This window comes from Lissotriton vulgaris, chromosome 9 (assembly GCF_964263255.1).
Source record: "Lissotriton vulgaris chromosome 9, aLisVul1.2, whole genome shotgun sequence".
NCBI lineage: Eukaryota > Metazoa > Chordata > Amphibia > Caudata > Salamandridae > Lissotriton > Lissotriton vulgaris.
In genome coordinates this window covers 84,028,518-84,055,411 of record NC_141697.1, presented here as the reverse complement: position 1 = coordinate 84,055,411, position 26,894 = coordinate 84,028,518, and the positions used below count along the sequence as shown (strand labels likewise).

Genomic DNA, 26,894 nt, shown 5'->3' with positions numbered 1-26,894 from the left:
ATGTGTCAGTAAAGAAATGAGACTAAGCCTAATCGGAGCCTCCTGTCCTGACATAGAATTGAGATCTGTTGAGTCCTTGGGTTGGAAGGGGATGAGGGTCTGTTTCCACTGAGTTTCAGTTACCTTGCTTCAGCTGTTGTGGGAGGAGATTTGCTGCCTGGTGGTGGTGTGCTGGGCTTCAGTGATGGTAAAGTGTATAATGGTGTGTTGATTCTGCCCCTGGAGGTGAAGATGGGGTGGAGTGTGTGTCCGGATTTGTGCATGGGTTCAGTGACGCTGATGTTATTCAGGTTCTCAAGGAAGGAAGTGGAGTTGGTGTCGTTGGGATCGTCGATGTGGAAGTTGAGGTCACCAAGGAGGACGTAGTGGTGTGAATCAACTGCTAGGGGTGTGATGAGGTTGGAGATGGGGTTGTAGAATATTGCTCTGGCTCCTGGTGGTCTGTAGACAAAGGTGCCTCTTATCGTGGTCTTCGGGTCAGTTTCTAGTAGGAAGTTGGAGTGTTCCATGAGAGGCGTGGGGTCGTCATTGGTGATGGTGCATCTGATGGTTTCCTTGAAGATGATGGCGAAGCCTCCACCTTGTTTCTTGGCGCTGTCACAGTGTATTATCTTGTAGCCTTCGGGAGTGGCGGTGGTGATGTTGAGGTTCGAGGACAAGTTGAGCCGTGTTTATTGTTGAAGGCATTGTCCGTGGAGAAAGAGGTGATTGTGTCCCAGATTTCTATGGCATGTTTGCAGCGTGATTGTGCTTTGAGCAAGATACAGTGGAGCGGTTACGGGGTGTTTTTAGTCTTGTGGACACATTTACCTGTGGATTTTTCGTAATTTTCCTCACACATCCATGAAGCTGATTGTTCAATGGCCTTAGCATCAAGTGTGGGTTCTCTTATGGCCCACAACTTCTCCTGGATATACTTACTGTTGGTATTCACCATTAACTGCTCAGGGATCATCTCATCTGCAAACACACCAAGGTTATACGTGGTGGACAATCCACATAATGCTGTTATGAATTCATCAAAGGATTCCCCTTCTTTTCGCTTCCTAGTGTAAAATGATATAGTTCAAGTGTGATACTTAAATTAGGTTGAAACCTTCTATCAAGCCTCAATAATGCCCCCTAAAAGTCATCATATTCCTCATCATCTTCAGGTGCTTCAACCTTTTGTAAGGCCTGAAAATGTCTGGACCCTAGACAGGGTATTAAAATACCCTATCTCAGCTCTACAATCATTTTATTATCATCAATCGCTATCAAGTACTTAGGAATTCCTCGTTCGATCATTTCCATGCAACGGGGGGCTCTCCATTATTTTATAAGAACTTTAATGGAGGATCAAATTGCATGCTGACACTGTTTAACCAACTAGATTCAAATGTATAGCGAAAATTAGGAGTATTTGCTATACCCACATATTTGAGGACACTACGGCAGAGTGAATAGTGCACCAGCAGAGAGTGTATAAAGAAAAGTTAAAGAAAGTGCTCACAAGCTCCGTTTACTCACAGATGTGAAGGGCTAACGAAGTAGAGTGAGTGACACATGAAGAAAAACTGAAGTAACACTTCACTCCATCAACCTTAGCTGCACAAGACTAGCTCCGCCTTGGAAGGTCTGTCAGAGCAATCATGTCAGAAAATTGACAGCTAACAATGGTTCACTGTTTATTCAGGGAATGTCAGGTTCAGAGAAGACTGTTGCGACAGGCTCACCACTCATGCTCCCTTTATAAGGCTGAGGCAACTGCAGCAATGACTTGGGAGGTATGGTGGCAGTTTCAGTAAGGGCAGAGTCTTGTCGCAGGATTTGCTTGCTGAAGGCGACTCACCAGTTCATCGTTGGTCAATGGACGATGTCGCTTCAGCATGGAGGCTTGCTGAAGGAAAGCCTAAGACCACTTTGATGAGTGCATAAGCAGACCTGCCAATTAAATAAAAAAATCACGTCATGTGTGAAGGGCGCTGTGCCTTACAAGGGGCGGGCCTCATGTTGAAAACCACCTAAGAGGCGCTTGTGCCCCTACCACCAAAGCCTCTCCTCAAAAAAAAACCATAAGATTGCTGAGGTTATTGCCAGTGTCCTGGGATGTTTTCACACCTATTAATAGATGTCGGCAATCCCAAGCCTCTGAAATCGAACTGAAAATCCCTGTTTACTGTGGTTTTCGGGTCGTTTTCCCTGCCACCATGTGATATTGGTTCCTCACCAGGTGACCGTGTGAAGGAAGTCGATATTGTGTGTCAACAGTGACATTGTATGAGTTGGCAGGTCTGTGTAAGCTCTTCACAGTTAACAATACTGCACTAATTCCACACAGATCCGATGAGAAGGGACGCAGGTTTGATCCCATTCCTCGTTGCCACAAAGATGTGTTACAATGCAAGGAGACTCCCCCAACCCAACGCTCTATGGCAGGGGTCTCCAAACCGGTCCTGGAGGGCCGGATCTGTAGTGTTGCGCTCTAGTCTCCGGCGCACGGCGTGATGACGTGCCGCGCCGGAGCAAGAGCGGAACACTGGTGCATGTGCGCAGGGCGAACAAGAAAGCGCGCAAAGGAAAATAAACGGCAAAAGCGACCGGAGCTGGAGAGAGTTAGACGCTCGGCGCTCTTTGTGTTAGCGAACTTAAATTGAATATAATAAAGATACTGCTCTACACATCCTGGCATCCTGTGCTCTGTGGGGAAGTAAATGACATCATTACAGTGGCGACGAGGACTGGGAGCACCCCACCGACCCCACGCTATACCACAGGAAAAGCAGCAACACAAGGACAAGGCTATCTGAGCAGGTCAGAGACAGTAGAGAGAGGCACCACATGGTGAGCTCGCTCAGAGCAGCAGCGCTATTCACAACAGAGCGTGGCAGCAGCGCAAGACCACAGCAGCCTGCACCCACGTGGCACCAAGCCACATCAGAGCAAGTCAGAGCCAGCACAGCGTGCAGAGGGGCACGCAGCTGGGATCCTGGCAGAAAGAAGGGACAGTGATAGGGAGGAAGGTGAAGCGCACCTCCCCAGCTCCACACGATGCAGATCTGTCAGTGCACCGGGCAGTCCCAAAAGCCAAGGAGAAGACTCTGACAGAGAAGGGAATTCCAGCACACCAGGCAGCCCAGGGAACCGAGACGGAGGACCCAGAACAGCGTCGTGAATGAGCAACCAGGCGACATCACTAACGGCACCCATCCCCTTCCTACCCAGACCAGGCGAACCCCTGATGAAGTGGGAAGACTGGAGGGAGTATTTCAAGAACTATGTGGAAGCTTTGGAGGATGAAAACGGCGAGCCGTTCCCCAGCGTTAGGAAGAAGAGGTTACTCCTACACAACCTGGGCCCGGAAGGTGTACGTGTGTTCGCGAACATCGTCCCAAAAGAGAGACCAGACACGGACAATGACGTCTTCAAGAATGCTCTGGAAGACCTGGACAACCACTATCGTCCGGCGGTATGTGTATCCATCGACCGGTACAACTTCCAACAAAGAAAGCGGGAAGAAGGAGAATCAATAGACGACTACGTGGCAGCCTTGAGGCGTCTGGCCATCACGTGCAAGTATAGGCAACTACAGGACGAATACATTAAGGACCAAATAGTCATGCACACCACGAACAAGTCGGTCCAAGACAAGTTGTGGGCGCAGGGAGAAGCGTCGCTCAAAGACGTAATTGCAATGGTAAAGAAAGCGGAACTTTCAAAACGCTGCGCAGAGGCAGCCAAAAAGGAGAGCACGCAGAAGCAGATGGTCAACAAAATAGACGACGCTCCTTCGGCCAACAGGCAAAAGGGATCCACAGGAGAAAGAAGGCATGATTCCAGATGGACGGGGAAACAGGCATCACCTGGAAGACAGCCCACGGACAGCAAATTTTCGTGCTACAGGTGCGGGAGTACAGCTCACTCTGCGCAAGACAAACGGTGTCCAGCGTTTCGCGCCAGATGCTCCTTTTGTGGCCTGGTTGGCCATTTCGAGAAAGTATGCCGCAAAAAAGGGAAGAAATCCATGGTGAAGTGCATAGGGCAGTCCCTGTCAGAGGACCAGACGGAGGAGGACCAGGAAGATGACAACATGGTCTTGGCGTCGAAGAACAGGTGCTGGAAGTAACGGGAAAACGATCGGACAAACCACGCACGGATATGCTGATCGGAGGAGTGAAGGTCCACATAGCAATTGACTCGGGATCCCCATACTCCATCGTGCAACGATCTGTATGGGAGGAAGACTTTGTGCCCACCCTGGGTCCACAGTTAAACCCACCGGACATACGACCCATTTCGTATACCAGCAATGCCATTCCCATGGTGGGCTTCCGTGCCCTAAAATTTGAATTTAGGGGTAGATCAGCGATCCGCAAGCTGTATGTAGCGGAGCGAGGACCATCAGTGCTAGGCAGGAGAGACCAGGGCGACCTGGGAATAAAATTGGATCCAGGAGGCAAAGAGCAAATCCTTTTGACGGAAGACGGCCGCTGGCCACAGCATGACGAATTGAAGCAGACCTTCCCCAAGGTGTTTGGAGGCACGGTTGGGAAGCTGGAAAAGTTTGTGCATAAAATACTCCTCAAGGACGATACCTGCCCGGTGTCCCACAAGGTCAGGAACATCCCCATCGCCATCAAGGACGCTGTACAGCAGGAACTCCAAAGATTAGAAGAACAGGGGATAATAGAACAGATTGACAGCTCAGAATGGCTAGCCCCCTTGGTCGTAGCCAGGAAGCCCAATGGCAAGGTACGTTTATGTGTGGACCTCCGCGAGCTCAACAAATGTCTAATTGTGGAAACATTTCCCCTACCAAGGATTGAGGAGATGCTAGCAAGAACGAAAGGAGTGACTTGGTTCTCTACAATCGACCTCACTTCAGCGTATCATCAGATTGACTTGCACCCAGCGAGCAGGAAATTAACCTCTTTCATCACACGCTTCGGGTGTTATCAGTTCCGCCGCATGCCATTTGGTCTGGCATCTACGGCTGTAGATAGTAAATTATAGTAATATAGTATTATAGTAAATTTGTGAGACACTTCGCCACCAAGACTCATAAACTCCGACAGCTCATCAGGGACAAGTCGTTGTTTAAATGGGATGAAGAGGCACAGAGAGAATTTGAAGGTCTGAAGAGCGACATAAGTGGAGCAGTACCCCTGCACGGATATGACCCGACCGGCAGCACCATATTGACAACCGATGCCAGCGAAAAAGGATTGGGGGCCGTGCTTGCACAGGAAAGGAAGGATGGCACAGTGGAAACACTCAGCTTTGCATCTAGGGCGTTGTCTCCCACTGAATAGAAATACAGTGTCATAGAAAAAGAGATGCTGGCGGTCACATGGGCCATGGGAAAATTTAGACAATTCATTTGGGGCACTCGCTTCAAGCTGCAAACAGACCATAAACCTTTAGTCAAGGTGTTAACCTCCTGCGGCCACGACACAGCCACACCACGAATTGCAAAAATGACACTCAAGTTACTAGACTACACCTATGATGTGGAGTACTTGCCAGGGACACTGAACAAAGTAGCGGATTATTTGAGCAGGGCCTCAGCCATGGAAGAGGCGCCGACAGTCCCGCCTGGCCCGGATGAAATGGTAGCGGAAATGGATGAATCAGAAAGAACAATCAGCAGGCAAGAATGGGTCCAAGCCTACGAGAATGACGGTGAATTGAAAGAAGTCAAACAGTATCTGATCCAGGGCTGGCCAGAAAAAAAGGCATCTCAAAGCCACCTTGAGGAAATACTATGAAGTAAGAGAACAACTCTCGGTGAGTGATTCAGGCATCTTCGTATACCGGGATAAAGTAATCCCTCCAGCGACACTGATTCCTCTGCTACTGGGTCAGCTTCATGAAGGTCACCTCGGCATCGTGAAAACAAAAATCAGGGTGAAACAGATGTACTGGTGGCCGGGAATGGACAGTCAGATAGAAAGGCAAGTGAGGGAATGTGGCCAGTGCCAAGGAGCAGATAAAATACTGAGACCACTGAGGCCCGCGTTGGGTGAATTTGAGCGTCCCCAAAATCCCTGGGAAGACATAGCCGTGGACATATTGGGACCTGTTCTCGAAAACAGGGGTACAGCCAAATACCTGTGCGTTGTGATAGACAAATACTCTAAGTGGCCTGAAATAGATGTGCAGGAAACCATGGACTCAGACACGGTGTTAAGATTTCTCACCTCACTGTTCTTGAGGGAAGGAATACCGAGGACAATTTTGAGTGACAATGGGCCACAGTTTACCTCGGACAAATGGACCAAGTACATGGAAAGGAATGGTATAAGGTCCAAACACACGGCAGTGTATCATCCTGCATGCAACGGACAAGTGGAACGATTCAACTGTGTACTGATGGGGTCCATACAGGCTGCCATAATGCAAAGGAAAGACTGGGAAACGGAAGTTCAGAACATGCTGTGGGCCTACAGGACAGTGCTGGGTTACAGCCCCTTCCAAATCCTGAGGGGCAGGCTCCCCTTCACGAGAGACAATGTGGTGTGGAGAGAAAAAACGGTGGCGAGCAAATGGTCGCCGGCGGTGGTACAGCACAACCTGGAGAGAGCCCAAAAGGTGTACGCCGCACATTACAACAGACGGCACAACACCAAAGACACTAACTTGGAAAGATGGGAATGGGTTAGAGTCAAACTCGCAACTCTCCAAAGAAAAGGTGAAAGCAAGTATAGCAAACCCCTGCAGGTTCAAGAAGTGTATGGAAGAGCGGCTTTGCTCAGCGATGGGAGAGTGTGGTCCCAAGACCGCATGGCAAAGGTCAACAGGATCATGCAGTGGCCGGCAGGTAAGGAGGAAGAGACTGAGGAACAGAGGCCAACCGATGGAGAGGAAGCGATGGAGATAGGTAATGAGAGACAGAAGGAAAAGCCTACTCTAGAGGACAATGAAGAGAACGAAGAAGCACAGACAGATGAAGGAGCAGTGACGAACATGGCCCCGGCTGGGGAGAAGGAAAAAAGCACACAGAAGGTTGTGAGGAGTCTTCCCGGTGAAGGTAACAGGGAAGAGTTCACCCCTGTAAGACGTACCCGTGCCGGGAGGGCAGTAACCCTGCCCCCTCGCTTCAAAGACTATGATATGAGTGACTATTGAATTGAACTACAGTTGTTGTTTGTGTTATTGAAAAAGGAGGAGATATGTAGTGTTGCGCTCTAGTCTCCGGCGCACGGCGTGATGACGTGCCGCGCCGGAGCAAGAGCGGAACACTGGCGCATGCGCGCAGGGCGAACAAGAAAGCGCGCGAAGGAAAATAAACGGCCGAAGCGACCGGAGCTGGAGAGAGTTAGACGCTCGGCGCTCTTTGTGTTAGCGAACTTAAATTGAATATAATAAAGATACTGCTCTACACATCCTGGCATCCTGTGCTCTGTGGGGAAGTAAATTACATTATTACAGGATCCATGCCAGATTTTTTAAATAACTACATGTATCTCATGGATCCGGCCCTCTGGGACCGGTTTGGAGACCCCTGCTCTATGGACTATACCATTCATTAACAAGGTGCAGGATGAAAAAAGAATGGAAAAACAAGGATAAATAACATGTGGAATACAGTTAATGTCAAAACAGTGTGGAAAACAAAAACATACGAATAACGAATAATTTTAGAATTACTAAAATATTACATTGGGCATCATAAAATTCAGAATAACACATAATTCTGGGTTGGTTCTCTCTTTACTAACATTTTTTGAATCTGTACATATGTTGTACTCATATTTACTATATCTGGGATGTTGCAACACTGTTCACCATTTACGTGTACCTAGAACAAGCCTTTTGGCTTCGAAAATTGTTTTCAGTTTCTATGGCCATTAGCCTGAAATCGAAGAGCACGTTCATCTTTATGGGAATAGAAAAAATACTAAAGTTAAACTGTAGGCAGGAGCCCCTCGCAGCCTTAAATGTATTCCGACATTTTGAGAAAGGGTTTGTAAAGAATGCAAGACGACTGAACCCACAAAGTGGTATTCCACGGATAAACTGCTTGCAGCTTCATCAAGATTTGTCGACTTCGTAACAGCTCACATGAGCAGCCATCAGTTAGCTTTAATAAAAATAATCTTCTCTAATAAGACAAGATAGTTGATATCAGTTAATTGAAATATAAATTAAAATGAAGCTTGCAAGGTTATGAACATTTCTTAAAAATTCAATGCTAGGCAGAGTCTACAATCCTGAATGTCCTATATTAACCTCCGTGCGTTTTGGAATGTCAAGATGGTCATCTGATATGGCATCCGCAGCAATATAGTCCGTTTTTTATGTTCATTTTGTGTCCCTAGAAATGCATCATACTCTCTAGCCGTCCGTATCCACGTGTCTTCACCAGCCTCTGCCATAAAAAGTATTCACAGACTTCCGGGTACTGTCGTCGTAAACATACTCTAGAACTACAATTCCCGGCAAGGTCACAGTATTAGGCGCATACGCAGTACATCATTTCGTCCTTTTCCGCTTTCTCTTGCATTGTGGGAAAGAGAGTTTATAATATCACACTTGTCATGTAAACAAGGCCCATGAAGCGCTCCTGTGCACCACGATTCCCAGTGGCCTGTGCGTGCGCAGACCCCGGTCGTGCCCTGACGATATGGTGTTGCTGCTGCTGCTGAGAGTCACGTGTGCTGCTGTGTCCGTTGCTCGCTGCTGCGCTCTGGTGCTCTGCTGCTCCTCCTCTGGTCTCCTGTGCGGTCGGAGGCCCCGTCTGCCCCCCACCCGTATTTGTCCCGGGCGGATGAGACCATGAGCGATAATGATGACATCGAGGTGGAGAGCGATGTGAGTGTGACTCTTTACTCCGGGGAGCGGGGGAGGTGTGAGGGGTCCCCGGGGAGGCGCCCCCTCCCCTATATTTTGTTCCCGGGGCTGCAGCCTGTGACAAACAGTAACGTCTCTGTTTCTTCCTGTGTGTTTCTCTCTCCCCCTGCAGGAAGAGCCGCAGACCTTCCACTCCGAGGTGCGTCCCTGCCCGTCAAGGCTTTCTTTATTTTGGGGGTTGTCAAGGCCGCGTTTTGGTTAATCCTGAGCAAGTGGTGGATGTCTGAAGGGTCAAGGGATGCACATGATCCCGTTAAGACGGTGGCGAGTCCATTTGGCTACTGAGGATTATTGAATGAGAGGTGGCCAGTAAGCGTGGGTTTTGTATTATGTTTATGTTGTTGTTAATGTGCGTCACTGGGCCGTCCGTGCACGCTGTGATGCCCTGAAAGCTGATGGAATATCGTTAGTACCTTGTGGTAAATACATGGAGCTTGTGGGCATCCTAAGCCAGTTAGCGTCGCAAAAGGGGGTCTAGTTCATCGTCAGTAAATCCTGTCCGCTTTATATGTTAAGGTCCATAAATGGGTTTCAGTTGTCGGAAGTGAAAGCAATTCCGCTAAGAGGGTTACCAATCACTCTATCGTACTTGGGAGCGTTGAGCAATGGGAGGGGAATGGATGGACTTGGAGAGATCATGAACAAAGGCGTTTGTTGAGGCTGCCAGCTAATGTTGTCAACGCTCCGGATGATGGTTGTTTATCATCTATAACGAAAGTGAGCATTTTGAAACATTGAGACTCTCACGGGCGCTGTAGTATCGCTTATAGGTGGCCCAAAATTTGAATTTTAACTCGTTCATTTATATATGTGGGGATCACACGTTATGGGTGTTACAATTGCAAGGTAATTCATAATTAATAATAGGGAATCCAAATTAGTTTTACATCATAAACTGTTGAAAGCCCAAAACCGGTCCCAGGATGCTTGATTCCGGTCCAGGGAAGACCTGGTCTGGCAGTTCGGTCTGGACTGTTCCCATGAGGCACAGGGTCAAGGCTGATTTCCATATGGCTATGTCTGAACTGGAGTGGCGTGGTGAGCAAAATAACAATGGATTAAACCCAGATCTGGGACTTGGGTGAATGTTTGACAATGTTCAACATTCCGTTCATCATCTTTTTGTGTTGCAAGGTATAATGTAAAGACATCAGTTAAATGCCCAAGTGTGTTTTTCTCGTATAGCGATCGCTGTGGACTGTTATCTTCTCCTGGAGACTGTCTAGAAGCATTGTCAATGCAGTGTTTGATTGAAAGATTGCTAAATGGAGTTAGAAAATATGATCATTGATAAATGTATGCTCTAAGTCGTTGTCCTAGAAACATTTTACCAAGGTTTCATCTCTACATGGGTAGTGAGTGAAGGGCTTAGTCGATAGTAAGGTTATTGCAATATTACCAGGTTTACTCGTAGGAAGTCATCACTGTCAGTCAAAACATTTACCACGGGTGGCCATTAACAAAATGGGTAGCAGAGGGCTTTTATTCATTTAATGGACTGGGAGTTGTCACGTTTAGATAGAAGACCTAGACACTGGTTGCTTGAGGCTGGAAATATGCAAGGGAGCGATGCTTTCAGCTTCACGAATTAATGGTGTTGGCGTCATCCAAGTAGGGTGATATGTTTTTAATACAATGTTGCCTTGGCTAACTCATTGCATCATTTGGAAGTTTTAATACATTGTTGCCTTGGCCAACTCATTGCATCATTTGGGGGTATTTTATGTCTTAAACATGTATTACTTAACTCGTAGGTAGTCTAGTCCTCAATGGTTGTATGTAGGTGATCGGCAAATGCGGTAAAGTAAAGGGGAACTGTTTGGAGGGTCGTAAATTATGACTGCTTAATTGTGGAGTTGAAACTACTGGTGGATGTTGGTATTTCCGTTGTTTACTTGTAATGTCATGTAAGTGAGAAACATTCAAATGCTCACAAAGGGGTCATTTATGAAAAATCAGGTGAGCGCTGAGCTTCAGCGTGTTGCTTAAACCTACCATTGACAGTGTTCTGACACCTTACCTTGAGCTACGTTTCCGAACTGATCGGACTGTTTGCCGTCCCCGATGCCTTCCATGGATTTCGCTAAGATGCTGGCTGAGAGGTTCGAGAAACCCTTAAAATGCAACTAATTGAGAGATGACATGAAATAACATTAAAACACACACACAACTGTGGAGGTGAGATTTGTGAAGGCTGCAGTGATTGGGCAGCATGCCGGGCTTAGCTCTGCATCTTTTTTTGCCTCGGACAATATCTTAAAGTATTCCTGAAGGGCACTTCCATTAACTTGGTCGTGTTTCGGTCAAGATGGGCAGTCGTGGTATCTACTATGCCACTTGGTCTTGAATCAAGGTATACCATGTTCTAATAGGCAAGTGTGATGTCTACACCCTGCCAGTGCCATTGACTCCCGAGGGGGGGGGGGGGGGGGGAGTCCATATTTAGCACAGATTTATGTTTCAGGCAGTGCGTGGCACATTTCTCGGACCCCCGGTGATCCTGCATCTGCTGTGTCCTTTATTTTGCTGTGGTTTGTGGCCATTTGTGTACGCATGGGTTGTCTTGCTTTGCTTTTCTTTTTTTTTTTTTGAATAATCTTTATTCGGCAATTTTCACCATAAAAGAACACAATATAAAAACAGTTCAGTTAGATTAAAATACAATAGGAACAGTGTGACAACATTCACAATTTGCTGACCAATAAAAACCATCCTTAACTAGAGGGTATTCCCGTTTGGAGTCTCGACAACCGGCAGCGTATCCTCCACGCACTACCTAGGAATTTAGCCACCCCACAAATCATACTAGCAGATGAAGAGTCTGTCGTAAGGACTCGAAGTGCCTGACTATGGCACCTCAAACCTAGTTCCCTACAGACGGGTTTCAGCCAGAATTTCCGTGCCCCTTTGTAGGCTGGGCAGGCGAAGAACAGGTGGGCCACCGTTTCCTTGGGGGCCGCACAGCCAGGGCAGCCATGTGAGCTAGCATCTGTATTTTTCCATTTACTCGTAAACTCATGCACCGGGAGTGTCCCATACCGTAATTTTAGGTACAGTGCTCGATCCTGCGGTTTAGTTATTAAGTCTAAAAAAGGTTCCATATTGCGTGTACACTTAATGGACAAAAATCGATCAGTGAGAGAACCCAGTTTCCTAGACCGCATAGCATTGTTCTGTACCCAGTCCCAGTATAGTTTTTTTATAACCTCTTTCGGAGGGGGTGATTGCATCTCCCATGCCTCACTGAGGCCCAGAGTAAAAACCAGCTCCTTCAGGTTGTTTAACCATGCTATTTTTTTACCGGTGTCTAGTAAAAGTAGTTCATCTAGGCCTGCTGCATACTTTGCCAGCTCTTCAGTTCTTCGTAATCGGGACCAAAATAACAACGGGCGGAGCCTCACCAAATCCTTTACTGATTTCCTCCCCAGATCTAGTCTTAATGGGATCATGGGGGTGGATGTGGGAAGGGCTACCACTTTCCTAAAAAAATTGTTTTCCGCTGTCATCAAGTCAGAAATCCCTTCAAAACCCCACAACTCCGATCCATAAAGTGCTGCAGGTAGGATCTGACCCTCGTATATGATCATCGCTGGGGAAACCGGTTTGCTGGTTGACTCACGTATCTCCTTCAGCGTCACTCCGGATACTCTTTGATGGTTTAGAAGCATTTTGGACAGATGATCCTTCCAGGACATGTGGCTATTAATTCGGACGCCAAGGTAATCAAAGGACTCGACCAGTTCAAGGGGGGCGTTGTTAAGCACAAAATTGTTTTTAAATCTTTTCGAGGGTGCAAAGGCCATCAACTTGGTTTTCGAAGTGTTGATAGTTAAGCCCCTGGCGGTGCAGAAGGAGCTAAACCGATCCAGGAGTTTTTGCAAACCCACCGGGGATTTAGAAATTAACAGGGTGTCGTCGGCGAAAAGAAGTGTGGGTATTTTTTCCCCCGCCAGGGATGGGGCATCCGACTCCACCCCCATTAGATGGTCCACCACTCCGTTTATGAATAGGGAGAAGAGAGTCGGAGCCATAACACACCCCTGACGCACTCCTCTTCGTACAGGGATCCTATCTGTAAGTTGACCCTGGGATCCCCATCTCACCCTAGCATAATTCCCCTCGTGCAACTTAACAATTAGGCTCAGAAGCCCACTGGGAATACCCAACTCTCTTAGGATTCCCCATAGTTTTGTGCGAGGGACCAGGTCAAATGCGGTTTTAAGATCAATGAACGCCATATACAAGCTACCCTTCATGATAACAACCGCCTTCCAATATATGGCGAACAGACGAAAGACCTGGTCCATCGTACCTACCCTCCTTCTGAACCCCGCTTGTAAATGGGAGAGGATACTAGCCTCCTCTATCCAATCACCTACTCTTGAAATGATGACCCTGCCGACTACTTTCTGAATTATATCAATCAGACTAATCGGTCTGTAGTTTGCAGGGTCATCTCTAGCCCCCTTCTTGTACACCGTGACTACCTCGGCCCCTTTCCAAGAATCTGGGACCTGGTGTCCCTTCATGATCAGATTCATAATGATCGCAATTAAATTTGCCCAAGCCTCCGGATCTGCCAACAATAAATCCCCCGGAATCCCATCCTGCCCAGCGGCTTTTTTTGGTGTTAGGTGTTTAATTGCCAAAACTACTTCACCCGTAGAAAAGACAAGATCACTATTATCCATAGGATCCCCTTCATCCTGACTATCCATCCCTAGGCTAGTTAGTTCTTCCGAATCGCCATAAAGAGATGAAAAATGTGCAAACCATTGCTGACCCGGTATATGATTAGCCAATGGTTGCGATCTTCTCTGCCTAGATCTATTGACCAATTCCCAGAAGAGGTTGGGGTACCTGCCACTCGCAGCATTGGCAAGATCCAACCAATGCTGTTCCTCCCACTCCCTCTTGGCCAGTGACAATGCTTTCTGGTAATCCCTCCTGGCCGCTCTAACCAATGTCGGGTTCCCTGAAAGCAAAGCATCTGTCAATTTTTTCCTATAATTTTTACACTGGTCATTATACCATACTTTACTAAGAGTAGAGGGTGTAGCAGGAGCCCTATTACCTTTCCTCTTGGAGATAAAATATTGACCAGACTTGGTCTATTGTCCTTTTATAGGCAGAGTCAAGGGTGGGGTAATGGGGGGTGATGGTCCTGTTTACACCAACCCATATATCTAAGGTGGAAGACAGGTCTTCAACCAGTGCTTTGATACTCCCTATATCACCCTCATTGAGCCTGGCCTTATCCCACTTCAACCTACGATTATTATTAAAAGGAATCACTTCTTTAGTTATTTTTGGGATGACCACCCCTCGTCTAACTTCCCGTGGTCCCCACTGGAACTTACAGCACAGAGGATTGTGGTCACTATCCTGGCTTGGGACGACCTCCATATCAATCAGGTCCGGCCAGGATCCAACATCTATCAGGATGTAGTCGATCCTGGACGGGCCCGTGGGTCTATTGAAGGTCCATGCCCCTGAGTGGTCGGATATTGTCCTGCCGTTCAGGGCTCTTAATTTATGGTCCCTAGTCAGTGCATTGATTTGTATAGCTCTGGACGACCATTTCCTAACAGGGGGCAGGGTAAGGGATGGAATAGACCATTTTGAATCCTCCTCTTCGATTCCTAGAGGATCGTCTCCGAGGAGGGGTTCAAAAGTACAGTTAAAATCACCCCCCACCAGAATTTTAGCTGAGCAGGGGCATTCAGCTAGAGTCAGATCCAGGGTTGTTAGGGTCAAGGAGGTGGAGTCACCCTGTGTCCCTCTTGCGTAAACATTAAAAAGGTCGAGCCTGACAACGTCCTCCCCTCCTTTCACCGAAAGATGGAGTATATCATTGCACTCCAAACTGTGTCTTGTAACCACCCAATTTAAATCGAGTTTTATCCATACTATCAAACCGCCCGAGGGTCTGCCCCTTCCCTTACTACTAACGGCAGGCACACAGTAGGTAGTATACCCCGATTTATGTAGCGGAACAAAACTCCATGTCTCCTGAAACAGGCAGACATCGAACTGCTCGATTTGTGTGTGCCACTCCGGGATATCTAGATTCCGCTTTAGCCCAGCAATATTCCAAGAAAGGAGTTTTATTACCCTCCTTCCTCCAGGGATAGAGGTATAACCCATCTTGGGCAACCTCTCTTCAACCACCCTGGGTGGAGAACACCTCCCCTCCTGTGTTAGTGTAGTGAGGGTTGCAGAGCAGCCAGCCGTGCTCATCACGGGCTCAGCTGACCTGGAAACCTCTGGTGTTACAAGGGTGGTCACCATACGGTCTACAGCTAGACTAACTTCTTTTTTACCATTACTTTCCCGACGAGAACAAGAGACTTCAACCCCAGGAGGTTCATTGTCATTCCCCCCACCCCCTAACCCCCCCCTTCAATCGCATTCTTCCAGTCCAGATAGCTGGGAGAACCGGTTGTAGGTTTCCAGCGGGGTAAATGGCATCAAGTGGTTCATGTTAGGCCCCTGATTTAGCATGTGTCTATGTGGGACCATGGACCAGGGGGGGTGTAGATCTGGTACCCTAGGCATCTGATGGGCATACTGAATTTGGTTGTTGATATAGGGCGGAATAAGGAGTGGCCTATAACCTTGAGGTCTGTTCGTGTGCTTAAAGTTAGTAACTTTTGACCTAGGGTAAAAATGTGTTAAGGCCCGTGGGATAACACAGGTTTCCCCATTCCCAGGTGGCCAGTTTAGAATGTAATCAACTGCCCGAGGGTCTCTAAAATTGACCACCACTAGGTCTCCCTCAATATCTTTGGTTCTACTCCCCAGCCAATTGATCCGTCTAACATGAACTATATCCCCGTCTATGTTAGGTGCTATCGGCCTATGCAACCTTAACCAATGGATAATTTTGTTTTTGAGGTCAGAGAATCCCTCCCTCTTGTCCTCTGATAGTTGCGGGACTCCCGTTAAGATTACCACATAGGGCACGGCTTCTGGGGGAATCTCCACTTGTGGGATCTTTTTACGAGTCATTCTGCTTTTACCCTCGTCTCCTTGTGCAATTTGATTATTGCTCAAGGGGACCTTTGGGGGTGGTTTTGAGGGCCCTGCTCCCAACTCAGTAGCTGATGTTTTAAGTTGTTTGGCTGACGGTATGTTATGAGTTGGGGGCACTACTCCCCCCGAGGGCTGACCAGGTGGCTTAGATAACACAGATGCGGGAGGGATACTAGGTTTATTTTCCGGTATGGTCGGAGGGGATATCGACTGTACCGCCGCGCTTCCTTTATTTTTGGTATGGACAGCCATACTAGTTATGGCGGCTTCCAGTATAGTTAATCTAATTTCCACCTTTTTAATAGACTCGTTAATTGGTAGAAGGAGAGATCTTAACAAAAATTCCAGGTTTGCTGATGCCGCGGCCGGCAGTGGAGGTGATATGATAGTAGGGGTAGCTCTACTGGGGTTATCTGGGACCTCGTCTTGTCTAGTTGCTAAGGCTGGGCTAGGACACAGTGTAGCAACTACCTGAGGGGTATGCTCCTGCTCGACTACTGTGGGAGTCTCGGATGAGGTCTTGGTCTTAGACCCTTTACCAAACTCAATCTGTAGTGCTTTTGCTTTAGCCGTGGACACCCTATGTTTCCTTCTTTTTTTACTAGGGGGCGGACGATGTATCTGGGCGACTGGACAGATGTTAACTTTCTGCTTCTTAGCTTTAGTTGCATCAGTCGCCTGGCTAACACTAGGAGTGGGTGATACAATTATAATATTATCCTCGGGCAAACAAGGAGTGGCTACAAAGTCACGAAACAATAAAGGGATACCATCTTGACTTACATTGTCCTCGCTTAGGCCATTCGAAGCACCTTCCTGGTTCAGTTCGAGTAAACTGTCAGTGAGGGGCCTAAGTTTCATGTTCTCAACAGAGCGGCGGCGCTCTGCCCTACGCTCCGCTAAGGTGAGATCCTTATCCCCCTCAGTCCTCTTGGGAAAGTAATTCTCCAGGGAACCATTACGTAGTCTAGATTTTTTCCCCGGGGTTTCTATTTCGGTAGCCGTATCCATTATGTGGTACACTGTGTCCTCCGCTGTGCAAAAGACAAATGACCTGGCCCGGCCCGGCCTCCTTCGGCCCCGGACGGCCACAGACGGTCCCGCCCTTGTCCCGGGCTTCTCCCGGCGCCCTCCCGCGCGCTCCCGCGCAGCGGGAGTGGCTGCTTCTTTTAAGCTAAACTAGGGGGCGTGGCCGGCAGGGAGAGGAGCCCAGCTGACACGGGCGCGCGGGGACTCCTGGAACTCGGAGTCCACCCGCTCTACCCTCGCAGCCCTGCCGGTGTCCCACTAGCCCCAGGCAAAGTCCGCACTCTGCAAACCGCGAAGCGGGACCCGCGCAGCGGGTCCGGCGAGCAGCAGCGGTCAGCAGGCGGGATTCAGCGGTGGTCCGTGGTTCAAAGGTCCGTGGCGTTTCAACAGCAAAGTGGTTCCCTCTGATGTGGGAGAGGACGGTGATTAAGTACCGCTGTGAAGGGGGCGCGGCCGGCAGGGAGAGGAGCCCAGCTGACACGGGCGCGCGGGGACTCCTGGAACTCGGAGTCCACCCGCTCTACCCTCGCAGCCCTGCCGGTGTCCCACTAGCCCCAGGCAAAGTCCGCACTCTGCAAACCGCGAAGCGGGACCCGCGCAGCGGGTCCGGCGAGCAGCAGCGGTCAGCAGGCGGGATTCAGCGGTGGTCCGTGGTTCAAAGGTCCGTGGCGTTTCAACAGCAAAGTGGTTCCCTCTGATGTGGGAGAGGACGGTGATTAAGTACCGCTGTGAAGGGGGCGCGGCCGGCAGGGAGAGGAGCCCAGCTGACACGGGCGCGCGGGGACTCCTGGAACTCGGAGTCCACCCGCTCTACCCTCGCAGCCCTGCCGGTGTCCCACTAGCCCCAGGCAAAGTCCGCACTCTGCAAACCGCGAAGCGGGACCCGCGCAGCGGGTCCGGCGAGCAGCAGCGGTCAGCAGGCGGGATTCAGCGGTGGTCCGTGGTTCAAAGGTCCGTGGCGTTTCAACAGCAAAGTGGTTCCCTCTGATGTGGGAGAGGACGGTGATTAAGTACCGCTGTGAAGGGGGCGCGGCCGGCAGGGAGAGGAGCCCAGCTGACACGGGCGCGCGGGGACTCCTGGAACTCGGAGTCCACCCGCTCTACCCTCGCAGCCCTGCCGGTGTCCCACTAGCCCCAGGCAAAGTCCGCACTCTGCAAACCGCGAAGCGGGACCCGCGCAGCGGGTCCGGCGAGCAGCAGCGGTCAGCAGGCGGGATTCAGCGGTGGTCCGTGGTTCAAAGGTCCGTGGCGTTTCAACAGCAAAGTGGTTCCCTCTGATGTGGGAGAGGACGGTGATTAAGTACCGCTGTGAAGGGGGCGCGGCCGGCAGGGAGAGGAGCCCAGCTGACACGGGCGCGCGGGGACTCCTGGAACTCGGAGTCCACCCGCTCTACCCTCGCAGCCCTGCCGGTGTCCCACTAGCCCCAGGCAAAGTCCGCACTCTGCAAACCGCGAAGCGGGACCCGCGCAGCGGGTCCGGCGAGCAGCAGCGGTCAGCAGGCGGGATTCAGCGGTGGTCCGTGGTTCAAAGGTCCGTGGCGTTTCAACAGCAAAGTGGTTCCCACAGGGTCAAGGCTGATTTCCATATGGCTATGTCTGAACTGGAGTGGCGTGGTGAGCAAAATAACAATGGATTAAACCCAGATCTGGGACTTGGGTGAATGTTTGACAATGTTCAACATTCCGTTCATCATCTTTTTGTGTTGCAAGGTATAATGTAAAGACATCAGTTAAATGCCCAAGTGTGTTTTTCTCGTATAGCGATCGCTGTGGACTGTTATCTTCTCCTGGAGACTGTCTAGAAGCATTGTCAATGCAGTGTTTGATTGAAAGATTGCTAAATGGAGTTAGAAAATATGATCATTGATAAATGTATGCTCTAAGTCGTTGTCCTAGAAACATTTTACCAAGGTTTCATCTCTACATGGGTAGTGAGTGAAGGGCTTAGTCGATAGTAAGGTTATTGCAATATTACCAGGTTTACTCGTAGGAAGTCATCACTGTCAGTCAAAACATTTACCACGGGTGGCCATTAACAAAATGGGTAGCAGAGGGCTTTTATTCATTTAATGGACTGGGAGTTGTCACGTTTAGATAGAAGACCTAGACACTGGTTGCTTGAGGCTGGAAATATGCAAGGGAGCGATGCTTTCAGCTTCACGAATTAATGGTGTTGGCGTCATCCAAGTAGGGTGATATGTTTTTAATACAATGTTGCCTTGGCTAACTCATTGCATCATTTGGAAGTTTTAATACATTGTTGCCTTGGCCAACTCATTGCATCATTTGGGGGTATTTTATGTCTTAAACATGTATTACTTAACTCGTAGGTAGTCTAGTCCTCAATGGTTGTATGTAGGTGATCGGCAAATGCGGTAAAGTAAAGGGGAACTGTTTGGAGGGTCGTAAATTATGACTGCTTAATTGTGGAGTTGAAACTACTGGTGGATGTTGGTATTTCCGTTGTTTACTTGTAATGTCATGTAAGTGAGAAACATTCAAATGCTCACAAAGGGGTCATTTATGAAAAATCAGGTGAGCGCTGAGCTTCAGCGTGTTGCTTAAACCTACCATTGACAGTGTTCTGACACCTTACCTTGAGCTACGTTTCCGAACTGATCGGACTGTTTGCCGTCCCCGATGCCTTCCATGGATTTCGCTAAGATGCTGGCTGAGAGGTTCGAGAAACCCTTAAAATGCAACTAATTGAGAGATGACATGAAATAACATTAAAACACACACACAACTGTGGAGGTGAGATTTGTGAAGGCTGCAGTGATTGGGCAGCATGCCGGGCTTAGCTCTGCATCTTTTTTTGCCTCGGACAATATCTTAAAGTATTCCTGAAGGGCACTTCCATTAACTTGGTCGTGTTTCGGTCAAGATGGGCAGTCGTGGTATCTACTATGCCACTTGGTCTTGAATCAAGGTATACCATGTTCTAATAGGCAAGTGTGATGTCTACACCCTGCCAGTGCCATTGACTCCCGAGGGGGGGGGGGGGGGGGGAGTCCATATTTAGCACAGATTTATGTTTCAGGCAGTGCGTGGCACATTTCTCGGACCCCCGGTGATCCTGCATCTGCTGTGTCCTTTATTTTGCTGTGGTTTGTGGCCATTTGTGTACGCATGGGTTGTCTTGCTTTGCTTTTCTTATTTTAAACTGTGTTTCTATTCTGTACTTTGAAATCTGCTATTTAGCATCCCTTACATGGATTTTTTTTCACCTGAACAGATTTAATCTAAAGACCTAGCGCACTTTTTACCTTGAGCATTTGTTAAAGACACTTCACTAGGAAATGTCTTAGGTCGATGTCTGTGTTTTTGAAGTGAAACCTCCATGTTGAAATGACAGTTGGTGCTCATGATACGACCTCGGTGTGTGTTGGATGTTCAAACCGTGTTTTCCGTGCTGTTCCTGCGTGCAGGGACCTTTCGAAGGACATTGAATCACGCGCAGGGTGACCCGAACAAGGTGTTAGATTTGCATGTTGTGCGTTTATTTTTACTATTGCTGGGCCCGTGCGCCTCAGGGTGCGCAGCTTCGAGGGTGCAGCCTGGAAACAGCCATATTTAAACAGCTGGTGCTGCCCTCACACAAAGCTCTAGGGGCCAGACAATGCCACCCGAACCCAAGCCATGCTGCTTGTTGCAGTGTGTACACCCCCCCCCCCCCCCCCCCCCCCCCTATGTGCAGTTTGTAACCGGGAGGCCCTGGGCGACCCTGTTCTTGTTATTGTACCGAAACATAGCTGCCTGAATTGTTGCACCTGTGGTGGTTTATTTTGAATCTGAAACAATGAGTCGAACCCAAAACGGCTATTAAGAGAACTCTTTAGTGTCCTGGTGGTAGGCATCGGGTGCAATTTGTATGCCAGTTTCAGATGCAGGTGGGGGGCGCGAGCATGCGTAATGCCGCGCTTGTCCCTTCAAAGCGCTGTGAATAAAAGGCATTTCTCTTAACCAGTTGTAATGGTCCTAAGTTTAGTAACTTTGGAAGGCTGGGCCGACCCTGCCAGAATTTGAAATCGTGGCCCTCAGACGCTTAATTTTTCAGCGGGGAGCACAATTTAATTCACTGAGCCATCCTGCAGCCCATTGACTTCCTGGGGTTGACTCTTTTGCAGCGTTTGCTCCTCGTCGACTTTTATAATAGTTGCTGAAAATGCATGGTGGAGAGGTTCAGAAGGAATCTACAAACCATCCTCTGTCTGTTTTATGTTCCCTCGGCGAGGAATCCTGCTAAAAGGAGTAGCGAGGTGTATGTGGAATCCGGCTAAAAGGGGTAGCGAGGTGTATGTACCGAAGGGCATGCAAGGTGTGGCAAGCTGCTCCCTTTATGGACGTATATGATGGATACATGTCGAATATTACGCGGAGGATTTTGGAAGCATATACTTAGAAGTAGGCTTTTGTGTGGTTTGAAAAAGAGGAGCATACACTTGTTTAGTTTGTGACTCCCCTGGAGCCCGTACCTTCTTTGGTAACGTGATTCCTCCCCCCCCAGGCCTCCTGCTAGATATGCAAAGATATGTTTTAGCCATGCCTATAGACTGTGCGTTCGTGTCATCTATTCTGGGCTTCACAGCGGAGTCTGTAATCGTAGCTGAATGCACCAAATTAGTAAACTTTTTTTTGACGACGGATATGAACCTGTTTTTTAGAAACTAGTTTCTCTGGTGATGGGAGTTCAGAAAGTCTAATCAAAACACAGCTACAAGGGACCGGTTTAGAAAATGTTTTCATTAGAAACTGTTTTGTGCACGACATAGGTGCATCGTCTCCCTTGAAGTTCAGGATTCATCATAAGGACATGCCTTTTCTCCTCTTCGTACCCTGAGGACGAAGGACATGGTTTCAATCTTTGCCTCATTCAGTACCAACCAGGTGATTGTTTTAGCAGCTCTTAAGTAGCAGGCAGTCCCAAAGTGTGTGAACCCCTTCTATTTTTATTTTTTTATATTTTTTTTAGCACCTGTGTTTCTGTATAGTGTCCTGACGTTGAACATGCAAAGGCCAATTGTTTTTGAGGCGCTGCACGTTTTAAAAGTTTGTGTGGTGTTTATTGTAGTCTGTTTTGTGAAAAAGATTAATAAAATGCCCTTTCAACATGATCTACTTGTTGAAATGGCATTCGTGACTGGGAAGCACTATCAGATGTTTTGTATCCTTCAGCTGTTCTAATAATATAGGTAGACATAACCACTTCAATCAAGACATCCCGATCTATGTATTTTATGTGCATTTATTAGATTGGCGTTAGCCGAGACCTTTAGAGTCTTTCTCCAATTATATTTATAATGTACTTGCTTAATGATACGGAATTTTATCCAGCCCTGTTAGTCTGTTATTGTCTCATTCACCCCTCCCCCACCCCATCTTGCAGAGTGGGGCAAAGGATTTGCCCTCTCCAGCTATTGGCTAATGTCACTGTAAGTGACGGGATCCTGCCCTTGCACATGGTGCAAGTTTACACAAAATAGTTCTCATCAGTGCCAGTGACTAGTACGGCAGTGTTTACCTTTTGAGACCAAAAAACAAATTGCCCTTTAGCCAATGTTTTTTAGATTGTTGAACGCACAACATCTCCCACTCTCTACTCCCCCAGCCCCAAAAACGTTTTGCAAAAACCCAAGACAAAACGAGCATTGATAGTCAAAAGGCTGGCCAACAACACCAGACATATTAGCTTTGCTAATGCTTGTTTGAATAAATGTTAGTGCCCCGCCACAAGTTTTGCATATTTCACAACTTATCACAAACTTCATGCTATTAGTTGTTCATGCATCTTCCATTTTCACTATCTCAGTAGGCCTGTCGTTTAACATGCATTGTTATGTCTGACACTGGAGGGGCACACTAAGCATTTCCTCATTTGTTTGACAGTGGATAACGTCTCTATTCTTGTTTTTAACATGTATAGCGGTGATGGCAGTGTCCCATATTTTGAAAAGCTGTACTTGTGACAACCTTTTTATCGGTTATACTGGAGAAAAGGCCTACTACTAACCCACTCATGGAAAAGTATTGCTGACATTCTTGAATCTGGAATTAGGAGGCCTAGATACTGCAGTGGGGATAGAAAAAACCAAGCTCCCTTTATAAGTGTGAGCAGGTCATTTTGCTGTATGTAGCTACCGTTTAGTGTTCCGGAGTACTGCCATTTGCTAGATGATGGTGGTGAAGGGTGGAATTGCAGTCTGGTTCAGATTGTGAAGGGTATTTTAGGGAGGCTGGCCCTTTGTCCCTTTTCCTGATCACAGTTCAGAGTGGCTGTTGATAGGTGTAGAAACTCGCACCTTTTTGTGCTCCTCAGGCTACTTCAAACTGGAGATGACCCTGCCGTGAGACATCACTTCCCACACAGGCTGTGATTGGAAGATAACCTAGAAGGGACACATCAGCGAAGAACCAACCCATACTGGTTCTAAGAGTGCAGATAATCCACGTTCCTTGTTGGTACAATGTGTAAATGTGAGAGCTGCTGACCCACTTATCCAGTTCTAAGTCTCTTATGAAGGAAGAGGGTGGTCCGCTGATTACCCAGTGGACTGTTGGGCAACCAGATCTGATTTCTGCCTGATAGCGAGCTTCCCAAGTATGAGGGACTTAACCTGGAGTCTGATTTTGAATGAAGATCAGTCTGCCTGTCCTACAGTATCTGGAGGCTGAGCACTTTGAGAAGAAGAGGGCAGGATAGTACCAAATCTGAAAAAGCAGCTTACCCTAGTATCTGAGAACTGTCCACCCAGAGATGCTTGAGAGAGTGCGAGATGCATGCTCTCAGATCAAAGTATCAATTTTGCCTGAAGTGGCTGTACTGTGACAATGTCCAAGTGTGCTTGAACGGATTGTGCCGCTGAAGGGTAGACTGCGCTGTCCTAAAGTTTGTCAGAGTTGACTGCCGCTGTGACCCTTAACATTTGTGCCAAAGGCAGACTGCTACTGCGTCAGGAAGTGTGGCCAAAGCGGCTTGCTTTATGGAACAAGCTGCTTTTCCGTCACCATAAGTGATGTCCGAGCTGCACCTATGCCCTGGAAAGTGCCTTCGGTGGCCCCATGGCCTCTGAACTCAATTCACCCTGCATCTAGAAGGGGGCCTTTGACTGCCAGCCACATTGGAGCCTGCCAGCCCGCCAGATCCCGGGTAGCGGTCTCCACAGCTGCTGCTTCCACTGATTAGTGGGGTGCCAATACACATGCAACTTACATGTCATCCTCCCGGAAGAAGATGGAAGGCCTGATAGCGTGCTATGGGCCCTGACTGCAGCCGGTAAGAGAATAAGACTTGCATTGGTAAGATTAATGCACTGGGACTAAGGCTGTAGAGCTCACCGCACAGACTGAACAAGAGGGGTAGCACTGCACTTCTGCCCCCAAACCTGCTGTGTGATATATTACACATAGGGGGCCTTAAACACTGTGTACAGTGGCCTGCACCAGTGGATATTCATACCTGTATTTAGTTTTTTGATTGTATTAAAGTGTTTTCTTGTTATGACTGACAAGCACTTGGTTGAACTATCAGTTATTGCTCTGCTGGGTGGTTGAGTTCTTAGCTTGATGAGCCCCATACTACTTCCCTGAGAAGCTTGTGACTGCTCGCCATCACTACCATTGAGAATCAAGTGCAGAAGAGAGGTTCTACTTGACCTGTTTTGCAGCACCATAGGCAGAAGGATCTTGGGACATCGGAGGCAAACAATACCAGCCCCAACTGCTGAGACCTAGTAGGCCTGTTTAACCACCATTCCCAAAACAGGATCTGACGGGCGCCATTAATTTGTACACGTTACTAGGTACCACTAATTTGTAGTAGTTACACATGTTTTTCGCAGCGTTCTGCAACTGTGGTAATCCTTGCCATACAGGTTACTGGGATTAGAGACCCTGGTGCCCATGCTGGTATAATTTGACAGGCACACAGAAAAACTACTGACTCTGTGCCAAAATCATTCATGATGCCTAACTTACTTGAGAGGATGTTTAATTTCCAACTGCTGTAGTTACTATGAGTCTTTGCTGTTACTTAATATTCTAAAGTAGATGGTTTTCAGATTTTAGGCAAAAGGAAACAATGACTGTTCAGCAACGGTGCATGAATAGATGCTTTGCAAAGAGTATACTTGTTTGTGGCATATTGACTGTAATTTGCTGGCTTGTTAAACTCTTAAATCTTCAATTTGGTCCTTAGTTTTTGTTTGTCAATTTTTTTTATTTATTTAAAATTTAAGCTAAAAAAGATTGTATAGAAATTTCAAGCATCCTGTGTAGCTCTCTAATCGCACTACAACTACACACATTACAAAAAAGGGTATTCAATAAATAATTAAAACTTCCAAATTGTATTAAAACACATTAGTACATACACTATTATACAGAAAAAAAACTGAATACTTAAAATATAATTACAAACTGATTCCCTATGGTGTTGAGTACTGCTATGCATGAGTGTCAGTATACCATGCTCCTAATAGTTTTTGGTTACTGTTTTTTTATTAATGAAGCCCATTCTCTTACGCCACATTATGTTTAAGAAACGGGAGATAGCAAAAACGGTGGGTTTAGAAGTATCATATTTAAGGACTCTAAGAGCCTCCCTGCAATACTCAAACTCCAAGTTCCGGCAGAGTTGTATTAGCCAGAAGCGCCGTGCATCCTGATATCCCGGGCAGAAAAAAAGGACATGCAATTGTTTTCTCTTGATTATTACATGCAGGGCACCCATGTTCAGATTGACCAGCCCATTTTGCAGTAAAGGCTCGTAAGGGTAAAGTACTGTGTCTAAACTGCACATACAGTTTCCTAGCAGCTTGAGGAATAATGCCGTCCAGGAAGGATTCCAGTTTGTAATTATCCTTCACATTGAGAAACTGGATCGTGAGCGTACCTATTTTTGGATTTGTACAAATATTCTCTAGTTTTTGGGCGCAGTAGTTTCTCGGTATTACAGCTCGGGGAACCAAAGGGCAGGTCTCCCCTGGGCTGCTCCACAGGGATGGCATGCCTAGTTTGATACATTCGTGCTTTACATGTGCAAACCAGGGAACCTTTTTGACTAGACTAGGGTAAGATAGTAATTCAGCGGTTTCTGCCTGGAATGTTACTAGTTCTGGGGTCTCCCACAATCTCCTCCAAAAGGTTAAGGGTCTTAAGGCAATCTCATCTTCGATTGGGGAGATACCAAAGTCAAGCCGCAGGGGGATTAGTGGGGTGCTAGCTGGAAGGCCCCCAATTTGCCTGAGGAAACTGTTCTCCACCGCTATTAAAGTAGCGGGGGAGCAGTGTCCCCAGAGTTCCGCCCCATACAGCGTGGCTCCCCTCGCTTGCGCCCTGTACAACTCAATTGCTGGACCAATGGGTTTAGTTGAAGATTCCCTCACCATTTTGGCTATACAGCCAGCAATCTGGGCTAGCCTAAGCTTAGCTATTTGTGCCACCCATACAATATCTTCAGTGACGGTAACACCCAGGTACTTGAACACGGGGACCCTTTCCAATGCTACCCCATTTAAATGTGGGTTGGGCTGTGTTTTCTTAGGCGGGTTAACAATCATGAACTTGGTTTTGGTGGTATTTATCTCTAACCCCCTGCTGTTACAGAATACCACAAACCTGTCCAAGAGCCTCTGTATACCCATTGGCGTCTTGGACAGGAGGAGGGTATCATCAGCAAACATCAATGCTGGCACCTTGATGTTGCTAGCTTGGGGGCATCATCTACGATCTCTGCAAGTAGCGGGATAAGTGAGTTGACAAAGAGGCAGAACAGGGTCAGTGCGAGGACACAGCCCTGCCTCACACCTCTGTCAACTCAGAGCCTGTTGGTTAAATCTCCCCCCCCCCCACCACATCTAACTTGGGCATAGGTGGCCTCATGCAGCTTGATGAGCACGTCAAGTAGATAGGATGGAATCCCCAGGTCCCTAAGAACCCCCCAAAGTTTGGATCTGGGCACCAAATCAAAGGCTGTTTTCAGGTCCACAAATATCAAATAG

General features: G+C 47.8%; 1 protein-coding gene across 2 annotated transcripts in view; it reads left to right on the top strand.

Annotated features, from left to right (window-relative positions):
* The first annotated feature begins 8,534 nt into the window (after window positions 1-8,534).
* MAX (MYC associated transcriptional regulator X) overlaps window positions 8,535-26,894 on the top strand; it is a 132,952-nt gene continuing 114,592 nt past the window's right edge. Inside the window, exons 1-2 of one of the 2 annotated variants that reach the window (XM_086937108.1) lie at window positions 8,535-8,793; window positions 8,945-8,971. In XM_086937108.1, the coding sequence (XP_086793234.1) occupies window positions 8,758-8,793; window positions 8,945-8,971 (63 nt within the window). In that variant the 5' untranslated portion in view covers window positions 8,535-8,757. The remainder of the gene's footprint in view (window positions 8,794-8,944; window positions 8,972-26,894) is intronic. The other variant, XM_086937109.1, reaches the window with a different exon arrangement.